This window comes from Platichthys flesus, chromosome 10 (genome assembly GCF_949316205.1).
Source record: "Platichthys flesus chromosome 10, fPlaFle2.1, whole genome shotgun sequence".
NCBI classification, from domain to species: Eukaryota; Metazoa; Chordata; class Actinopteri; order Pleuronectiformes; family Pleuronectidae; genus Platichthys; species Platichthys flesus.
In genome coordinates this window covers 6264343-6282256 of record NC_084954.1, presented here as the reverse complement: position 1 = coordinate 6282256, position 17914 = coordinate 6264343, and the positions used below count along the sequence as shown (strand labels likewise).

Sequence of the window (17914 nt, the reverse complement as noted above, 5' to 3'; positions counted from 1 at the left end):
GTCCCTTTTGCCTGAGGCCCCTAAAGTCCCTTGAAACGCCCCTGGAGTCCCACAAATGAGTTTTCATGGTGATTCTCTGGCGGAGCAGTAAACGCTGCGTTGACCGGCCGAGTTGCACGTGTTGTAAACGGAGCTGTATCGTAAAAAACCTGCCTCAACTAGTTGCTCTACAGCAGTGATTCTCAAATGGGGGTACGCGTACCCCTGGGGGTACTTGAAGGTACTCCAGGGGGTACTTGGGATTATTTTTTTTTTATATTTAAAATTAGCATCCATTCAAAAACCCTTGAAAAATTGTTACTTAACAAATATTCAATTTAATATAAGTGTAAGTTTATGAACTAAATTTTATATTCAGTAGGCTTTTCAATTTAATTATCCTAAAAAAACAGAATCTCCCCCATACCGATGGTTTGACCCAACCTGGCACACGCCACCTGTCATCGCCTGTCATCACCTGCCTTGAAAACTTCAACAATGGAGTCGAGTTGAAGTGCAGCAGCAATGCTGCTGAAACACGGAGGGACAAGCGCCAAAGAAGGCGAAACCAGAGCAGAGAGCCTTCCCTAAACAACACCGTGAGAGCTTGTGCCTTTTCGAAGGGGCGCTAATACGTAAAAGTTTTCCGTTGTGAAGTTAATGATTCATAACAAGAAGTCCGCGTCTCTACCGGTACCCTTTCAAAATAAAAGCCTGTAATACAAAAGCGGAAATGAAATTGTGTGAACTTAAAGCGAACAAATATTTCACAATAAAATAACAGAAAGACACTTAACCAATATTAACATTAACATAGATTGGGTTATTTACACTTTTTGTTTTTTTCTGTGGGGAGAGATTAGCCAACAGTGGCATTAAGCCACCACATCTTCAGCGGTATCTCCAGACAAAACATGAAAGTCATGTTGCTAAGCCACCTGAGTTTTTTAAGAGGAAACTTTCTGAATTCAGGTCATCTCAAGACACGATGCAAAAAGCCTCCCAGAAGCAAGCGGAAACAAGCTACCTGTCAGTAATCTTTTCGATCCTTAAAGAAGATATTTTAAGATGATAAATATAAAAAAAAAATTTTGAGCTAATCTTTTATTTAAAACTAAGTTAATGATAATTTTTTTTGGAAGAAGTGTTTAGCTATAATTAAGTTCATGAGTTCAGTTTGAGAACATATCTTTATTATGATCCCAAAAGAGGTCACTTTAAGTTGATAATTATTTTTGATGTGCACAAATCTTTATTTATATTGAGATAATAATAAAAGTCTTAAGTTATTTTTACATCTTTTTATTTCCAAATAGTTCAAGAGAGACCACTACAAATGAGCAATGTTATGGAAATTGATGGAGTTTTAAATTTGAATGTGTCTAGTTACAAGGATTAATAAATCACATTACATCTTTCTTTCAACCAAAAATGCTTTGCGCTGGTCAGGGGGTACTCAGCAGAATTTTTTCTTCAAAGGGGGTACTTCACTGAAAAAAGGTTGAGAACCACTGCTCTACAGAATGAGTTCTAACAGAAAACTACAATAAAGACTGAGAATATATACGATGTATTATAAAACACATTAGGCTCATACAACCAGCACATCCTGCAAGTTTAAAACCAGAGTAATCAGAAACAATTGTGGTTATTTATTGATTTCATTTTAAGACTAAATGTTGTCAGATATTTATTTATCGCCTCTAATTGTCATTAGATTCTGTTACACCTCATTGAATAGCGATTCAAAATTGCATTACCATTAAGCACTCACACATCAGAACATGGAGGGAACAGAATATCTAATTAACTGTTAGTTCTGTCACTTATTGACAATAATATGAATTATGAGGAAAGTCCTACAAACTACTAATGTGATACTTTCGTGATTTTCATCATTTTGTTCAATATTCAACTCAGAAGTCAGAAACATGGTTTTCATGCAGATCCACACAAGAGAAATTACTGTCTAAGTAGAAGTAAAACACAGATTTAGATAATTTTTTGCCTCAGAAAATAGAACACAGAAGCAGATGTTGGTGATGATATATTTTATTTTAGTAAAGTAAAAATAGAAATGTGAAAAACAAATGACATGAGAACATGGAATATTTATTCTTGTTTCGAAAGTAGCACAATACAGCATTGGACTGTCATAATGAGTTGAAGAAAAGACATGAAGACATGCAGAGCTGCAGTAGAACACATGTAAATCAAACAGACCCACAGTAGAGCACAATGACTCCATCCGGTCGTCTCTCTACTCCGAGCAGAGGTCAGGGTCCAGGGTTTGAGCGACAGGGCTCTGTCCGTCCAGACTGGCCTCACAGCTCACTGAGCCCGCCTTCCTCCACTGGTCTGCAGGGAGGCTCAAGGTGCTGCTTCAGCTGTAGTGGCCGGTTCCCTCCAGGACCCCCGGGTTGTGAGACACCCCTGAGGACCTGCTGCTGCCCCCCACCTTCCAGCCCAGGCTCCAGGCTGAGGGGAAGCCCCCGCTGGCCATACACACCATAGTGGCAGTGCCCTGCTTCAGTTCTTCACTGGAGGGGAGGAGGAGGGTTTTACATTGAGGCAAAAAAGTTCAATTTTGGTCTCATATGACCAGAGCACCTTCTTCCACATGTTGGCTGTGTCTCCCACATGGCCTGTGGTAAACTCCAAACGGGATTTCTTATGGTTCCCTTTCAACTACGGCTTTCTTCATGTCACTCTTCCATAAAGGACAGATTTGTGGAGTACACGACTAATGGAGATGTTCAAAGCTTGGGATTTTTTTTTAAAAACCTAACCCTGCTTCATACCTCTCCACAACTTTATCCCTGACCTTTTTGCTGAGGTCCTTGGTCTTCATGATTCTGTTTGTTCAGGAATGATCTATATCAACTCTGAGTCCTTCACGGAACAGATGTATCCATACTGAGATTAAATTGCAGACATGTGGACCCTATCTACTTATTATGTGACTTGCAAATGTGAATTGTGAAGGCAATTGTTCACACCAGATCTTTGTTAGGGGTCACACAGTAAAAGGGGTGAATACATGTGCACTCAACACTTTTCAGATTTTTATTTGTAAATAATTTTGAAATCCATGTAATATTTCCCCCCACTTCCAAATGATGGACTATTTTGTGATGGAGCCATTACATAACATCACAATGAAATAAATAATGAACTGTGGTTATACCATGACAAAATGTAGAAAAGTCCAAGAGGGGTGAATACTTATGCAATGCACTGTATATCTTCATATAGACGGTCTATCTGACTAAGGTCTCTTTAGGCCTCATGATGCATTTTGCAGCTCTTTTTATTCACATGGTTTTATCTTTATTAGCAGATGTAGTTTGCTCAGTTTTAATGGAATTGAAATGTTAAACTTAATTTTTTTTTTTTTTTACAAAGTATTCGAATGAGCCTGATACTCGTAAACTTCACTGTCACATTTAGTCTGATTGATACTTAAATAAAACAGAGACCTGGGGTCGCTTAGGTCAGATGACACGTACTTACTTACTTCTTTCCCTAATATCAGAGCTGCATGAAATGACTGATGTACATGGTGATGAAAAGGTTGAACAAGGACAGAAAACAAAATCAGCCTCACACCATGATGGAGTTAATGATGATGGTGAACTGCCAGCAGAGGGAAGTGTGCATCTACTCATAGACATGAAGGGATATTCCTGAGGGAGAGAGTTACTCCCAGAGCAGCTTCCTGTCTTCAGTGTTCAGTCACAGTTGGATTTAGTTGAGGAAACAAAATCACTTGGTCAGACTTTGGTACATTTCTTGGTTTGGGATGAAATAGTCCATTAACAACAATCACATTCAAATGTTTTCTGGTAAAAAGCCTTGAAGACAAACTTCTCCCATGTGTGCAGACCAGAACTTTTTAAAGTCAGAAAAGGAAGTGAAAGTTCCTTCATGTGATGTCCACATGTTCTCACTCAGCGTCACCTCTTCCTCTCAGTTTCATAAAGACAGGTGCACTCAAATGTATTTGCATGAATTTGATGCATCGCTGCTCCTCAGAGTTAAAGTCACACAGAGTCTGAACGTAAGATGAGCGTGAGGTGGTGGTGGGGGGGGTGTTGAACATAAACTTTATTACTTCATTATCATTAACGTCTGCACTTCAATAATTTTGATGATAAAATATTTGTTAACATTTTTGTTACTTCTGAACATTAAGTGACAACAAGTAAATTTAACTTTGTCCTGAATTTAAATTTCGAAAATAAGTTTGACATAATTTGAAGGCTGTTAAATAAACAGGATGCTTCAAAAGAGTTTTTAAAATAGTTTTTTGTACATCTACTCACTCATATTTGCATCAATGAAAGTGACACAATTTAAATCCAGATGCTGACGACCCTCAATTCTGCTTCTTCATATTTAGTGTAAATCCAAACAGCAACGCTCCTGAGTTTGTGTCCCATGTCACCTTCAGTCCGCTCAGAGCAGAGGAATCATTTCCATAGAGAGGAGGCTTTGCATCGTCAGCTGATCCTCCACTGAACTGAGAAGCTTTATAGTCCTGTGACTCCAACTCTGCAGGACTCAGACCCGTCAGTCGACCACAACCACCATGACTCTCATCACCCTCCTCATCTGGACGCTGGCCTGCTGCAAATTCACAGGTTCAGTCACTCAGCAACATTTCAGACGTGATGCGCTGCCTGTTCTCTCTCTTCACCTCCGCTGATTAATGTATGATTTGTGTTTGTGTGCAGGATGCAGCGGCCAGATGACTGTGACTCAGCCTCCAGTCGTGACATTTACTCCAGGATCCACTGTCACACTGACCTGTAACACCAACCCCAGTGTTACTAGTGATTATACGTCCTGGTACCAGCAGAAACCTGGACAGACTCCCAAGCTTCTTATATACTATGCAACAACTCTACATTCAGGAACTCCCTCTCGATTCAGTGGCAGTGGCTCTGGTTCTAGCTTCACCTTAACCATCAGCGGTGTTCAGGCTGAAGATGTTGGAGATTATTACTGTGTAGGTTATCATGGCAGTGGAGTGTCCACACAGTGATTTATAGCCGTACAAAAACCTCCACTCAGTTTGACTGAAGTGAAACTGGTCTGCTGCAGCTGCACAGAAAATAACTGGTCCAGTGAACACAACACAAGTCTTCAAGCAGAGCGACAATGAAGCTAAACACAACTGAAACAAACTCAAAGTTGTAAATGTTCCGAATTCTCATAAAAAATGCCCATTGCAACAAATTTTAAGTTGAAACTTACAACTTCTTAATGTCTGTATCAAATGAGGAGGGGGAGGGATGGGTTACCTTCAACTTCACTATTATTTATGAAGACGCACAGATATGTACTTTTTAATTTTGACTGTATGATATTTGTTTGAAGATTGTAATGACGCTGTTCATGTGTTTCTTTGTAGGGGGGTGTTTGGGTCAATGTAGGCTCCCCAGGTCCCTTTTGCCTGATGCCCCTGAAGTCCCTTGAAACGCCCCTGGAGTCCCACAAAGAGTTTTCATGGTGATTCTCTGGTGGAGCAGTGAACGCTGCGTTGAACGGCCGAGTTGCACGTGTTGTAAACTGAGCTCTATCGTAAAAAACCTGCCTCTACTAGAGACAACAGACAACAACAATAAACACACAGATTATATTCGATGTATTATAAAACACATTGAGCTCATACAACCAGCACATCCTGCAAGTTTAAAACCAGAATAATCAGAAACAATTGTGATTATTTATCAACTTCATGAGATGACTAATTGTTGCCAGATGTTTATTTATCGGATTGAATCCTCAATTTGATTCTGTTACACTTCAAAAAATTAGTGATATGATGATTATTATAATCAAACATTCAAATTACAATTCAGCACTCACACATCACAACATGGCTGGAACAGAATATCTAATTAACTCTTATGCTGAATCTGTAATTTCCCTTTAATTTCTCAGGCTTCACTATAAACTTTTACTTCTGTCACTTATTGACTAGAATAAGAATTATGAGGAAAGTCTTACAAACTACTAATGTGATACTTTTGTGATTTTCATAATTTTGTTCAATGTTCAACTCAGAAGTCAGAAACATGGTTTTCATGCAGATCCACACAAGAGAAATAACTGTCTAAGTAGAAGTAAACACAGATTTACATTAATAACTTTTGCATTAGAAAAAATAAAACAGAAGCAGATGTTGGTGATGATATATTTTATTTGAGTAAAGTAAAAATAGAAATGTGAGATACAAATGACATGAGAACATGAAATGTTTATTCTTGTTTCAAAAGTAGCACAATACAGCATTGGACTGTCATAATGAGATGAAGAAAAGACATGAAGACATGCAGAGCTGCAGTAGAACACATGTAAATCAAACGGACCCACAGTAGAGCACAATGACTCCATCCGGTCGTCTCTCTACTCCGAGCAGAGGTCAGGGTCCAGGGTTTGAGTGACAGGGCTCTGTCCGTCCAGACTGGCCTCACAGCTCACTGAGCCCGCCTTCCTCCACTGGTCTGCAGGGAGGCTCATGGTGCTGCTCCAGCTGTAGTGACCGCCCCCTCCCAGGACCCCCGGGCTGTGAGACACCCCTGTGGACCTGATGCTGCCCCCCACCTTCCATCCCAGGCTCCAGGCTGAGGGGAAGCCCCCGCTGGCCATACACACCAGAGTGGCAGTGCCCTGCTGCAGCTCTTCACTGGAGGGGGGGAGGAGGGTCAGGGTGGGCCGCACCACACCCACTGGAGGAGAGAGAGGGGAGAAAAGACAAAGGGATGAGGATGAAGGAAAATGATGTACAGGTGAATTCTTGTATGTTATCAAATGAAACAGAAGAACTTCTACTGTTGAACATCATTCACTCAGAGTCAGACCATCAGCCGCAGGGTTCAAGTGTCAATGTGGCTGAGAAGGTTCACTGATAATGATTATTGATGATTATTGAGGACGTCTTCACGTCTGTTTCTCAACATGTGACAGTGAAGAACTCGTCCCTGAGATGATTTTCTTCTGTTTAAACTCACAGAGCTGAAACACTGGTGTGAAAACAGTTCAAACCTTTGTCGTCTGTTTCTTTCACTTCCTTTTCACCACATGAAGCGTGAACACAAAGCTGAGCTGCATCTACTGATAAAATCCTGTTTGTGTTCAACATCTGATTTTTGTGCCAAAATATTTTTTAGCAATTTAAACTGAACATTTTTAAACAGTTTATGATTTAGTTTGAAGCTTGAGCAAATTTAATTTTAAAACGTTGTAAACATGTGAATAAAAATCATAATTTTACATGAAAATAGATGAATTTTCATGTAAAAGATTTATCGACATAAATTCATTACAACCAATACATATTGATCTACATTTCTTTCTCTCAGAATATGAGATTACCTCAGATTGATAAAAATTCAACAAAATTATCAGCCAGTCAATCTCTGATCTTGATCAAATTCTTGTTCAATATTTGATAAAAGTTATAAATGCAGTAAAAGTAAAAATCTCTGGTACTTACAGTCTTTGACGAGTTTGGTTCCTCCACCGAAAGTGTACCACAGTGATACAGACTCATTAGGTGCTCGTACAAAAAACTTTTGCACCGTGGACAACAGTCTGTCCACTGAAGAGTAAATTGTTTCTGGTTAAACTGCACAATTTACACTGAATATTTATATTGAGGTAATTTGGTTGGAACTTCCATCAAGAATTAAAAATAAAAAAAGAATATTTGTGAACAGTTACTTCTAAACATTGAGAGACAACATGTTGATTTAACTTGGTCACAAATTAATATTTCGAAAAATAGTTTGACATCATTTGAAAGCTGTAAAATAAATAGAATGCTTCAAAAGAATTAAAACATAATTTCTTGAAAAATCCATTGTAAATCTATTCACTATGTAATTCAAGGAGAATGAAATACACATATTTGCATCAATGAAAGTGAAACAATTTGAATCCAGATGCTGACGACCCTCAATTGTGCTTCTTCATATTTAGTGTAAATCCAAACAGCAACGCTCCTGAGTTTGTGTCCCACGTCACCTTCAGTCCGCTCAGAGCAGAGGAATCATTTCCATAGAGAGGAGGCTTTGCATCGTCAGCTGATCCTCCACTGAACTGAGAAGCTTTATAGTCCTGTGACTCCAACTCTGCAGGACTCAGACCCGTCAGTCGACCACAACCACCATGACTCTCATCACCCTCCTCATCTGGACGCTGGCCTGCTGCAGCTTCACAGGTTCAGTCACTCAGCAACATTTCAGACGTGATGCGCTGCCTGTTCTCTCTCTTCACCTCCGCTGATTAATGTATGATTTGTGTTTGTGTGCAGGATGCAGCGGCCAGATGACTGTGACTCAGCCTCCAGTCGTGACATTTACTCCAGAATCCACTGTCACACTGACCTGTAACACCAACCCCAGTTTTCATAGTAGTGTTATGTCCTGGTACCAGCAGAAACCTGGACAGGCTCCCAAGCTTCTCATATACCAAACAACAGTTCTATATTCAGGAACTTCCTCTCGATTCAGTGGCAGTGGCTCTGGTTCTAGCTCCACCTTAACCATCAGCGGTGTTCAGGCTGAAGATGTTGGAGATTATTACTGTGCTGGTGGTGTTGGCGATGGAAAGTTCACACAGTGATTTAGAGCCGTACAAAAACCTCCCTCAGTTTGACTGAAGTGAAACTGGTCTGCTGCTGCTTCACAGAGAATAACTGGTCCAGTGAACACAACACAAGTCTTCAAGCAGAGCGACAATGAAGCTAAACACAACTGAAACAAACTCACAGTTTTAAATGTTCAGAATTCTCTAAACTGAACATTTTTAAACAGTTTATGATTTAGTTTGAAGCTTGAGCAAATTTAATTTTAAAACGTTGTAAACATGTGAATAAAAATCATAATTTTACATGAAAATAGATGAATTTTCATGTAAAAGATTTATCGACATAAATTCATTACAACCAATACATATTGATCTACATTTCTTTCTCTCAGAATATGAGATTACCTCAGATTGATAAAAATTCAACAAAATTATCAGCCAGTCAATCTCTGATCTTGATCAAATTCTTGTTCAATATTTGATAAAAGTTATAAATGCAGTAAAAGTAAAAATCTCTGGTACTTACAGTCTTTGACGAGTTTGGTTCCTCCACCGAAAGTGTACCACAGTGATACAGACTCATTAGGTGCTCGTACAAAAAACTTTTGCACCGTGGACAACAGTCTGTCCACTGAAGAGTAAATTGTTTCTGGTTAAACTGCACAATTTACACTGAATATTTATATTGAGGTAATTTGGTTGGAACTTCCATCAAGAATTAAAAATAAAAAAAGAATATTTGTGAACAGTTACTTCTAAACATTGAGAGACAACATGTTGATTTAACTTGGTCACAAATTAATATTTCGAAAAATAGTTTGACATCATTTGAAAGCTGTAAAATAAATAGAATGCTTCAAAAGAATTAAAACATAATTTCTTGAAAAATCCATTGTAAATCTATTCACTATGTAATTCAAGGAGAATGAAATACACATATTTGCATCAATGAAAGTGAAACAATTTGAATCCAGATGCTGACGACCCTCAATTGTGCTTCTTCATATTTAGTGTAAATCCAAACAGCAACGCTCCTGAGTTTGTGTCCCACGTCACCTTCAGTCCGCTCAGAGCAGAGGAATCATTTCCATAGAGAGGAGGCTTTGCATCGTCAGCTGATCCTCCACTGAACTGAGAAGCTTTATAGTCCTGTGACTCCAACTCTGCAGGACTCAGACCCGTCAGTCGACCACAACCACCATGACTCTCATCACCCTCCTCATCTGGACGCTGGCCTGCTGCAGCTTCACAGGTTCAGTCACTCAGCAACATTTCAGACGTGATGCGCTGCCTGTTCTCTCTCTTCACCTCCGCTGATTAATGTATGATTTGTGTTTGTGTGCAGGATGCAGCGGCCAGATGACTGTGACTCAGCCTCCAGTCGTGACATTTACTCCAGAATCCACTGTCACACTGACCTGTAACACCAACCCCAGTTTTCATAGTAGTGTTATGTCCTGGTACCAGCAGAAACCTGGACAGGCTCCCAAGCTTCTCATATACCAAACAACAGTTCTATATTCAGGAACTTCCTCTCGATTCAGTGGCAGTGGCTCTGGTTCTAGCTCCACCTTAACCATCAGCGGTGTTCAGGCTGAAGATGTTGGAGATTATTACTGTGCTGGTGGTGTTGGCGATGGAAAGTTCACACAGTGATTTAGAGCCGTACAAAAACCTCCCTCAGTTTGACTGAAGTGAAACTGGTCTGCTGCTGCTTCACAGAGAATAACTGGTCCAGTGAACACAACACAAGTCTTCAAGCAGAGCGACAATGAAGCTAAACACAACTGAAACAAACTCACAGTTTTAAATGTTCAGAATTCTCTAAACTGAACATTTTTAAACAGTTTATGATTTAGTTTGAAGCTTGAGCAAATTTAATTTTAAAACGTTGTAAACATGTGAATAAAAATCATAATTTTACATGAAAATAGATGAATTTTCATGTAAAAGATTTATCGACATAAATTCATTACAACCAATACATATTGATCTACATTTCTTTCTCTCAGAATATGAGATTACCTCAGATTGATAAAAATTCAACAAAATTATCAGCCAGTCAATCTCTGATCTTGATCAAATTCTTGTTCAATATTTGATAAAAGTTATAAATGCAGTAAAAGTAAAAATCTCTGGTACTTACAGTCTTTGACGAGTTTGGTTCCTCCACCGAAAGTGTACCACAGTGATACAGACTCATTAGGTGCTCGTACAAAAAACTTTTGCACCGTGGACAACAGTCTGTCCACTGAAGAGTAAATTGTTTCTGGTTAAACTGCACAATTTACACTGAATATTTATATTGAGGTAATTTGGTTGGAACTTCCATCAAGAATTAAAAATAAAAAAAGAATATTTGTGAACAGTTACTTCTAAACATTGAGAGACAACATGTTGATTTAACTTGGTCACAAATTAATATTTCGAAAAATAGTTTGACATCATTTGAAAGCTGTAAAATAAATAGAATGCTTCAAAAGAATTAAAACATAATTTCTTGAAAAATCCATTGTAAATCTATTCACTATGTAATTCAAGGAGAATGAAATACACATATTTGCATCAATGAAAGTGAAACAATTTGAATCCAGATGCTGACGACCCTCAATTGTGCTTCTTCATATTTAGTGTAAATCCAAACAGCAACGCTCCTGAGTTTGTGTCCCACGTCACCTTCAGTCCGCTCAGAGCAGAGGAATCATTTCCATAGAGAGGAGGCTTTGCATCGTCAGCTGATCCTCCACTGAACTGAGAAGCTTTATAGTCCTGTGACTCCAACTCTGCAGGACTCAGACCCGTCAGTCGACCACAACCACCATGACTCTCATCACCCTCCTCATCTGGACGCTGGCCTGCTGCAGCTTCACAGGTTCAGTCACTCAGCAACATTTCAGACGTGATGCGCTGCCTGTTCTCTCTCTTCACCTCCGCTGATTAATGTATGATTTGTGTTTGTGTGCAGGATGCAGCGGCCAGATGACTGTGACTCAGCCTCCAGTCGTGACATTTACTCCAGAATCCACTGTCACACTGACCTGTAACACCAACCCCAGTTTTCATAGTAGTGTTATGTCCTGGTACCAGCAGAAACCTGGACAGGCTCCCAAGCTTCTCATATACCAAACAACAGTTCTATATTCAGGAACTTCCTCTCGATTCAGTGGCAGTGGCTCTGGTTCTAGCTCCACCTTAACCATCAGCGGTGTTCAGGCTGAAGATGTTGGAGATTATTACTGTGCTGGTGGTGTTGGCGATGGAAAGTTCACACAGTGATTTAGAGCCGTACAAAAACCTCCCTCAGTTTGACTGAAGTGAAACTGGTCTGCTGCTGCTTCACAGAGAATAACTGGTCCAGTGAACACAACACAAGTCTTCAAGCAGAGCGACAATGAAGCTAAACACAACTGAAACAAACTCACAGTTTTAAATGTTCAGAATTCTCTAAACTGAACATTTTTAAACAGTTTATGATTTAGTTTGAAGCTTGAGCAAATTTAATTTTAAAACGTTGTAAACATGTGAATAAAAATCATAATTTTACATGAAAATAGATGAATTTTCATGTAAAAGATTTATCGACATAAATTCATTACAACCAATACATATTGATCTACATTTCTTTCTCTCAGAATATGAGATTACCTCAGATTGATAAAAATTCAACAAAATTATCAGCCAGTCAATCTCTGATCTTGATCAAATTCTTGTTCAATATTTGATAAAAGTTATAAATGCAGTAAAAGTAAAAATCTCTGGTACTTACAGTCTTTGACGAGTTTGGTTCCTCCACCGAAAGTGTACCACAGTGATACAGACTCATTAGGTGCTCGTACAAAAAACTTTTGCACCGTGGACAACAGTCTGTCCACTGAAGAGTAAATTGTTTCTGGTTAAACTGCACAATTTACACTGAATATTTATATTGAGGTAATTTGGTTGGAACTTCCATCAAGAATTAAAAATAAAAAAAGAATATTTGTGAACAGTTACTTCTAAACATTGAGAGACAACATGTTGATTTAACTTGGTCACAAATTAATATTTCGAAAAATAGTTTGACATCATTTGAAAGCTGTAAAATAAATAGAATGCTTCAAAAGAATTAAAACATAATTTCTTGAAAAATCCATTGTAAATCTATTCACTATGTAATTCAAGGAGAATGAAATACACATATTTGCATCAATGAAAGTGAAACAATTTGAATCCAGATGCTGACGACCCTCAATTGTGCTTCTTCATATTTAGTGTAAATCCAAACAGCAACGCTCCTGAGTTTGTGTCCCACGTCACCTTCAGTCCGCTCAGAGCAGAGGAATCATTTCCATAGAGAGGAGGCTTTGCATCGTCAGCTGATCCTCCACTGAACTGAGAAGCTTTATAGTCCTGTGACTCCAACTCTGCAGGACTCAGACCCGTCAGTCGACCACAACCACCATGACTCTCATCACCCTCCTCATCTGGACGCTGGCCTGCTGCAGCTTCACAGGTTCAGTCACTCAGCAACATTTCAGACGTGATGCGCTGCCTGTTCTCTCTCTTCACCTCCGCTGATTAATGTATGATTTGTGTTTGTGTGCAGGATGCAGCGGCCAGATGACTGTGACTCAGCCTCCAGTCGTGACATTTACTCCAGAATCCACTGTCACACTGACCTGTAACACCAACCCCAGTTTTCATAGTAGTGTTATGTCCTGGTACCAGCAGAAACCTGGACAGGCTCCCAAGCTTCTCATATACCAAACAACAGTTCTATATTCAGGAACTTCCTCTCGATTCAGTGGCAGTGGCTCTGGTTCTAGCTCCACCTTAACCATCAGCGGTGTTCAGGCTGAAGATGTTGGAGATTATTACTGTGCTGGTGGTGTTGGCGATGGAAAGTTCACACAGTGATTTAGAGCCGTACAAAAACCTCCCTCAGTTTGACTGAAGTGAAACTGGTCTGCTGCTGCTTCACAGAGAATAACTGGTCCAGTGAACACAACACAAGTCTTCAAGCAGAGCGACAATGAAGCTAAACACAACTGAAACAAACTCACAGTTTTAAATGTTCAGAATTCTCTAAACTGAACATTTTTAAACAGTTTATGATTTAGTTTGAAGCTTGAGCAAATTTAATTTTAAAACGTTGTAAACATGTGAATAAAAATCATAATTTTACATGAAAATAGATGAATTTTCATGTAAAAGATTTATCGACATAAATTCATTACAACCAATACATATTGATCTACATTTCTTTCTCTCAGAATATGAGATTACCTCAGATTGATAAAAATTCAACAAAATTATCAGCCAGTCAATCTCTGATCTTGATCAAATTCTTGTTCAATATTTGATAAAAGTTATAAATGCAGTAAAAGTAAAAATCTCTGGTACTTACAGTCTTTGACGAGTTTGGTTCCTCCACCGAAAGTGTACCACAGTGATACAGACTCATTAGGTGCTCGTACAAAAAACTTTTGCACCGTGGACAACAGTCTGTCCACTGAAGAGTAAATTGTTTCTGGTTAAACTGCACAATTTACACTGAATATTTATATTGAGGTAATTTGGTTGGAACTTCCATCAAGAATTAAAAATAAAAAAAGAATATTTGTGAACAGTTACTTCTAAACATTGAGAGACAACATGTTGATTTAACTTGGTCACAAATTAATATTTCGAAAAATAGTTTGACATCATTTGAAAGCTGTAAAATAAATAGAATGCTTCAAAAGAATTAAAACATAATTTCTTGAAAAATCCATTGTAAATCTATTCACTATGTAATTCAAGGAGAATGAAATACACATATTTGCATCAATGAAAGTGAAACAATTTGAATCCAGATGCTGACGACCCTCAATTGTGCTTCTTCATATTTAGTGTAAATCCAAACAGCAACGCTCCTGAGTTTGTGTCCCACGTCACCTTCAGTCCGCTCAGAGCAGAGGAATCATTTCCATAGAGAGGAGGCTTTGCATCGTCAGCTGATCCTCCACTGAACTGAGAAGCTTTATAGTCCTGTGACTCCAACTCTGCAGGACTCAGACCCGTCAGTCGACCACAACCACCATGACTCTCATCACCCTCCTCATCTGGACGCTGGCCTGCTGCAGCTTCACAGGTTCAGTCACTCAGCAACATTTCAGACGTGATGCGCTGCCTGTTCTCTCTCTTCACCTCCGCTGATTAATGTATGATTTGTGTTTGTGTGCAGGATGCAGCGGCCAGATGACTGTGACTCAGCCTCCAGTCGTGACATTTACTCCAGAATCCACTGTCACACTGACCTGTAACACCAACCCCAGTTTTCATAGTAGTGTTATGTCCTGGTACCAGCAGAAACCTGGACAGGCTCCCAAGCTTCTCATATACCAAACAACAGTTCTATATTCAGGAACTTCCTCTCGATTCAGTGGCAGTGGCTCTGGTTCTAGCTCCACCTTAACCATCAGCGGTGTTCAGGCTGAAGATGTTGGAGATTATTACTGTGCTGGTGGTGTTGGCGATGGAAAGTTCACACAGTGATTTAGAGCCGTACAAAAACCTCCCTCAGTTTGACTGAAGTGAAACTGGTCTGCTGCTGCTTCACAGAGAATAACTGGTCCAGTGAACACAACACAAGTCTTCAAGCAGAGCGACAATGAAGCTAAACACAACTGAAACAAACTCACAGTTTTAAATGTTCAGAATTCTCTAAACTGAACATTTTTAAACAGTTTATGATTTAGTTTGAAGCTTGAGCAAATTTAATTTTAAAACGTTGTAAACATGTGAATAAAAATCATAATTTTACATGAAAATAGATGAATTTTCATGTAAAAGATTTATCGACATAAATTCATTACAACCAATACATATTGATCTACATTTCTTTCTCTCAGAATATGAGATTACCTCAGATTGATAAAAATTCAACAAAATTATCAGCCAGTCAATCTCTGATCTTGATCAAATTCTTGTTCAATATTTGATAAAAGTTATAAATGCAGTAAAAGTAAAAATCTCTGGTACTTACAGTCTTTGACGAGTTTGGTTCCTCCACCGAAAGTGTACCACAGTGATACAGACTCATTAGGTGCTCGTACAAAAAACTTTTGCACCGTGGACAACAGTCTGTCCACTGAAGAGTAAATTGTTTCTGGTTAAACTGCACAATTTACACTGAATATTTATATTGAGGTAATTTGGTTGGAACTTCCATCAAGAATTAAAAATAAAAAAAGAATATTTGTGAACAGTTACTTCTAAACATTGAGAGACAACATGTTGATTTAACTTGGTCACAAATTAATATTTCGAAAAATAGTTTGACATCATTTGAAAGCTGTAAAATAAATAGAATGCTTCAAAAGAATTAAAACATAATTTCTTGAAAAATCCATTGTAAATCTATTCACTATGTAATTCAAGGAGAATGAAATACACATATTTGCATCAATGAAAGTGAAACAATTTGAATCCAGATGCTGACGACCCTCAATTGTGCTTCTTCATATTTAGTGTAAATCCAAACAGCAACGCTCCTGAGTTTGTGTCCCACGTCACCTTCAGTCCGCTCAGAGCAGAGGAATCATTTCCATAGAGAGGAGGCTTTGCATCGTCAGCTGATCCTCCACTGAACTGAGAAGCTTTATAGTCCTGTGACTCCAACTCTGCAGGACTCAGACCCGTCAGTCGACCACAACCACCATGACTCTCATCACCCTCCTCATCTGGACGCTGGCCTGCTGCAGCTTCACAGGTTCAGTCACTCAGCAACATTTCAGACGTGATGCGCTGCCTGTTCTCTCTCTTCACCTCCGCTGATTAATGTATGATTTGTGTTTGTGTGCAGGATGCAGCGGCCAGATGACTGTGACTCAGCCTCCAGTCGTGACATTTACTCCAGAATCCACTGTCACACTGACCTGTAACACCAACCCCAGTTTTCATAGTAGTGTTATGTCCTGGTACCAGCAGAAACCTGGACAGGCTCCCAAGCTTCTCATATACCAAACAACAGTTCTATATTCAGGAACTTCCTCTCGATTCAGTGGCAGTGGCTCTGGTTCTAGCTCCACCTTAACCATCAGCGGTGTTCAGGCTGAAGATGTTGGAGATTATTACTGTGCTGGTGGTGTTGGCGATGGAAAGTTCACACAGTGATTTAGAGCCGTACAAAAACCTCCCTCAGTTTGACTGAAGTGAAACTGGTCTGCTGCTGCTTCACAGAGAATAACTGGTCCAGTGAACACAACACAAGTCTTCAAGCAGAGCGACAATGAAGCTAAACACAACTGAAACAAACTCACAGTTTTAAATGTTCAGAATTCTCTAAACAATGCCCATAGCAACACATTTTAAGTTGAAACCTAAAACTTCTTAATGTCTGTGTCAGATGAGGAGGGGGAGGGAAGTGATCCTTCAACTATATTACTTCACTATCATTTACGCGGATGCACAGTTCTGCACTTTTTTTAAGTTTGACTATATAATATTTGTTTGAAGATTGTATTGATGTTGTTCATGCGTTGGACACCCTTGCCTTGTGCCGCGGTGGAGCTGGAAGGGGGGTGATACTGTATTGTTTGTTTGTACAGAAGCTACTTGTGTGGAGTATAGCAATTTCACCCATGAAATAAAACCTGATCCTAGACCAAATTTCTCCATCACCTCAAATAGAAAGTCCAACTCCACCCTATCAAAAGCTTTTTCAGCGTCCAGCGACACCAATACCTCTGAGGTGCTGGAACTGGGCCTGCTCAGTATGTTAAACAGTCTTCTGGTGTTGTGGAATGGGTGCCTCCCCAACATGAAGCCAGTTTGGTCTGATGAGATGATCTGTGGAAGAACCCCCTGAAGACGGAGGGCTAAAATCTTAGCAAGAATTTTTTAATCCACATTCAACAGAGATATAGGTCTAAAACTACTACAAAGTAAAGGATCTTTATCTTTTTTTAAGAGAAGAGTAATTGTGGTATTAGTCAGGGTTGGAGGAAGCCGGCCAAGAGACATGGCCTCATCATACACATCGCACAAGACTGTGGGGACAAGTGGGGCGAATTTCTAATAAAATTCTACCGTAAATCCATACGGGCCGGGCGACTTGCCACTCTGTAAAGTACTAATAGCACTCATGATCTCAGCTGATGAAACTGAATAGGCCAAATTCTCCACCATCTCCTCGAATACCCTAGGAAACTCAATGCTATATGCTTTAGATTGCTGGCTGTACTGGTCTGGGGGTGGTCAGAGGCATATAAATCAAAATAAAGTTTGGCGAATGTTTCATTTATGGATTTTGGGTCATTAAGGACAATGCCTGGTGTAGACCTAATACTGTGAATAAGCCTTGAGGGGGATGCGG

General features: G+C 39.4%; 9 gene segments (V, D, J or C); 7 read left to right on the top strand and 2 right to left on the bottom strand.

Annotated features, from left to right (window-relative positions):
- Positions 1-17914, bottom strand: part of LOC133961800 (Ig kappa chain V-III region MOPC 63-like) — an 80826-nt gene that overhangs the window by 2849 nt on the left and 60063 nt on the right.
- Positions 1-17914, bottom strand: part of LOC133961803 (Ig kappa chain V-III region MOPC 63-like) — a 92952-nt gene that overhangs the window by 25432 nt on the left and 49606 nt on the right.
- Positions 1-17914, top strand: part of LOC133961801 (Ig kappa chain V-III region MOPC 63-like) — an 84231-nt gene that overhangs the window by 18002 nt on the left and 48315 nt on the right.
- LOC133961798 (Ig kappa chain V-V region MOPC 21-like) overlaps positions 1-17914 on the top strand; it is a 67163-nt gene that overhangs the window by 14435 nt on the left and 34814 nt on the right.
- Positions 7857-8756, top strand: LOC133961815 (immunoglobulin lambda variable 3-25-like). The segment is given in 2 exon segments: positions 7857-8209; positions 8303-8756. Coding segments are annotated over 2 exon segments (363 nt in total).
- LOC133961811 (immunoglobulin lambda variable 3-25-like) lies at positions 9477-10395 on the top strand. The segment is given in 2 exon segments: positions 9477-9829; positions 9923-10395. Coding segments are annotated over 2 exon segments (363 nt in total).
- LOC133961814 (immunoglobulin lambda variable 3-25-like) lies at positions 11097-12015 on the top strand. The segment is given in 2 exon segments: positions 11097-11449; positions 11543-12015. Coding segments are annotated over 2 exon segments (363 nt in total).
- On the top strand, positions 12717-13635 carry LOC133961813 (immunoglobulin lambda variable 3-25-like). The segment is given in 2 exon segments: positions 12717-13069; positions 13163-13635. Coding segments are annotated over 2 exon segments (363 nt in total).
- Positions 14337-15255, top strand: LOC133961812 (immunoglobulin lambda variable 3-25-like). The segment is given in 2 exon segments: positions 14337-14689; positions 14783-15255. Coding segments are annotated over 2 exon segments (363 nt in total).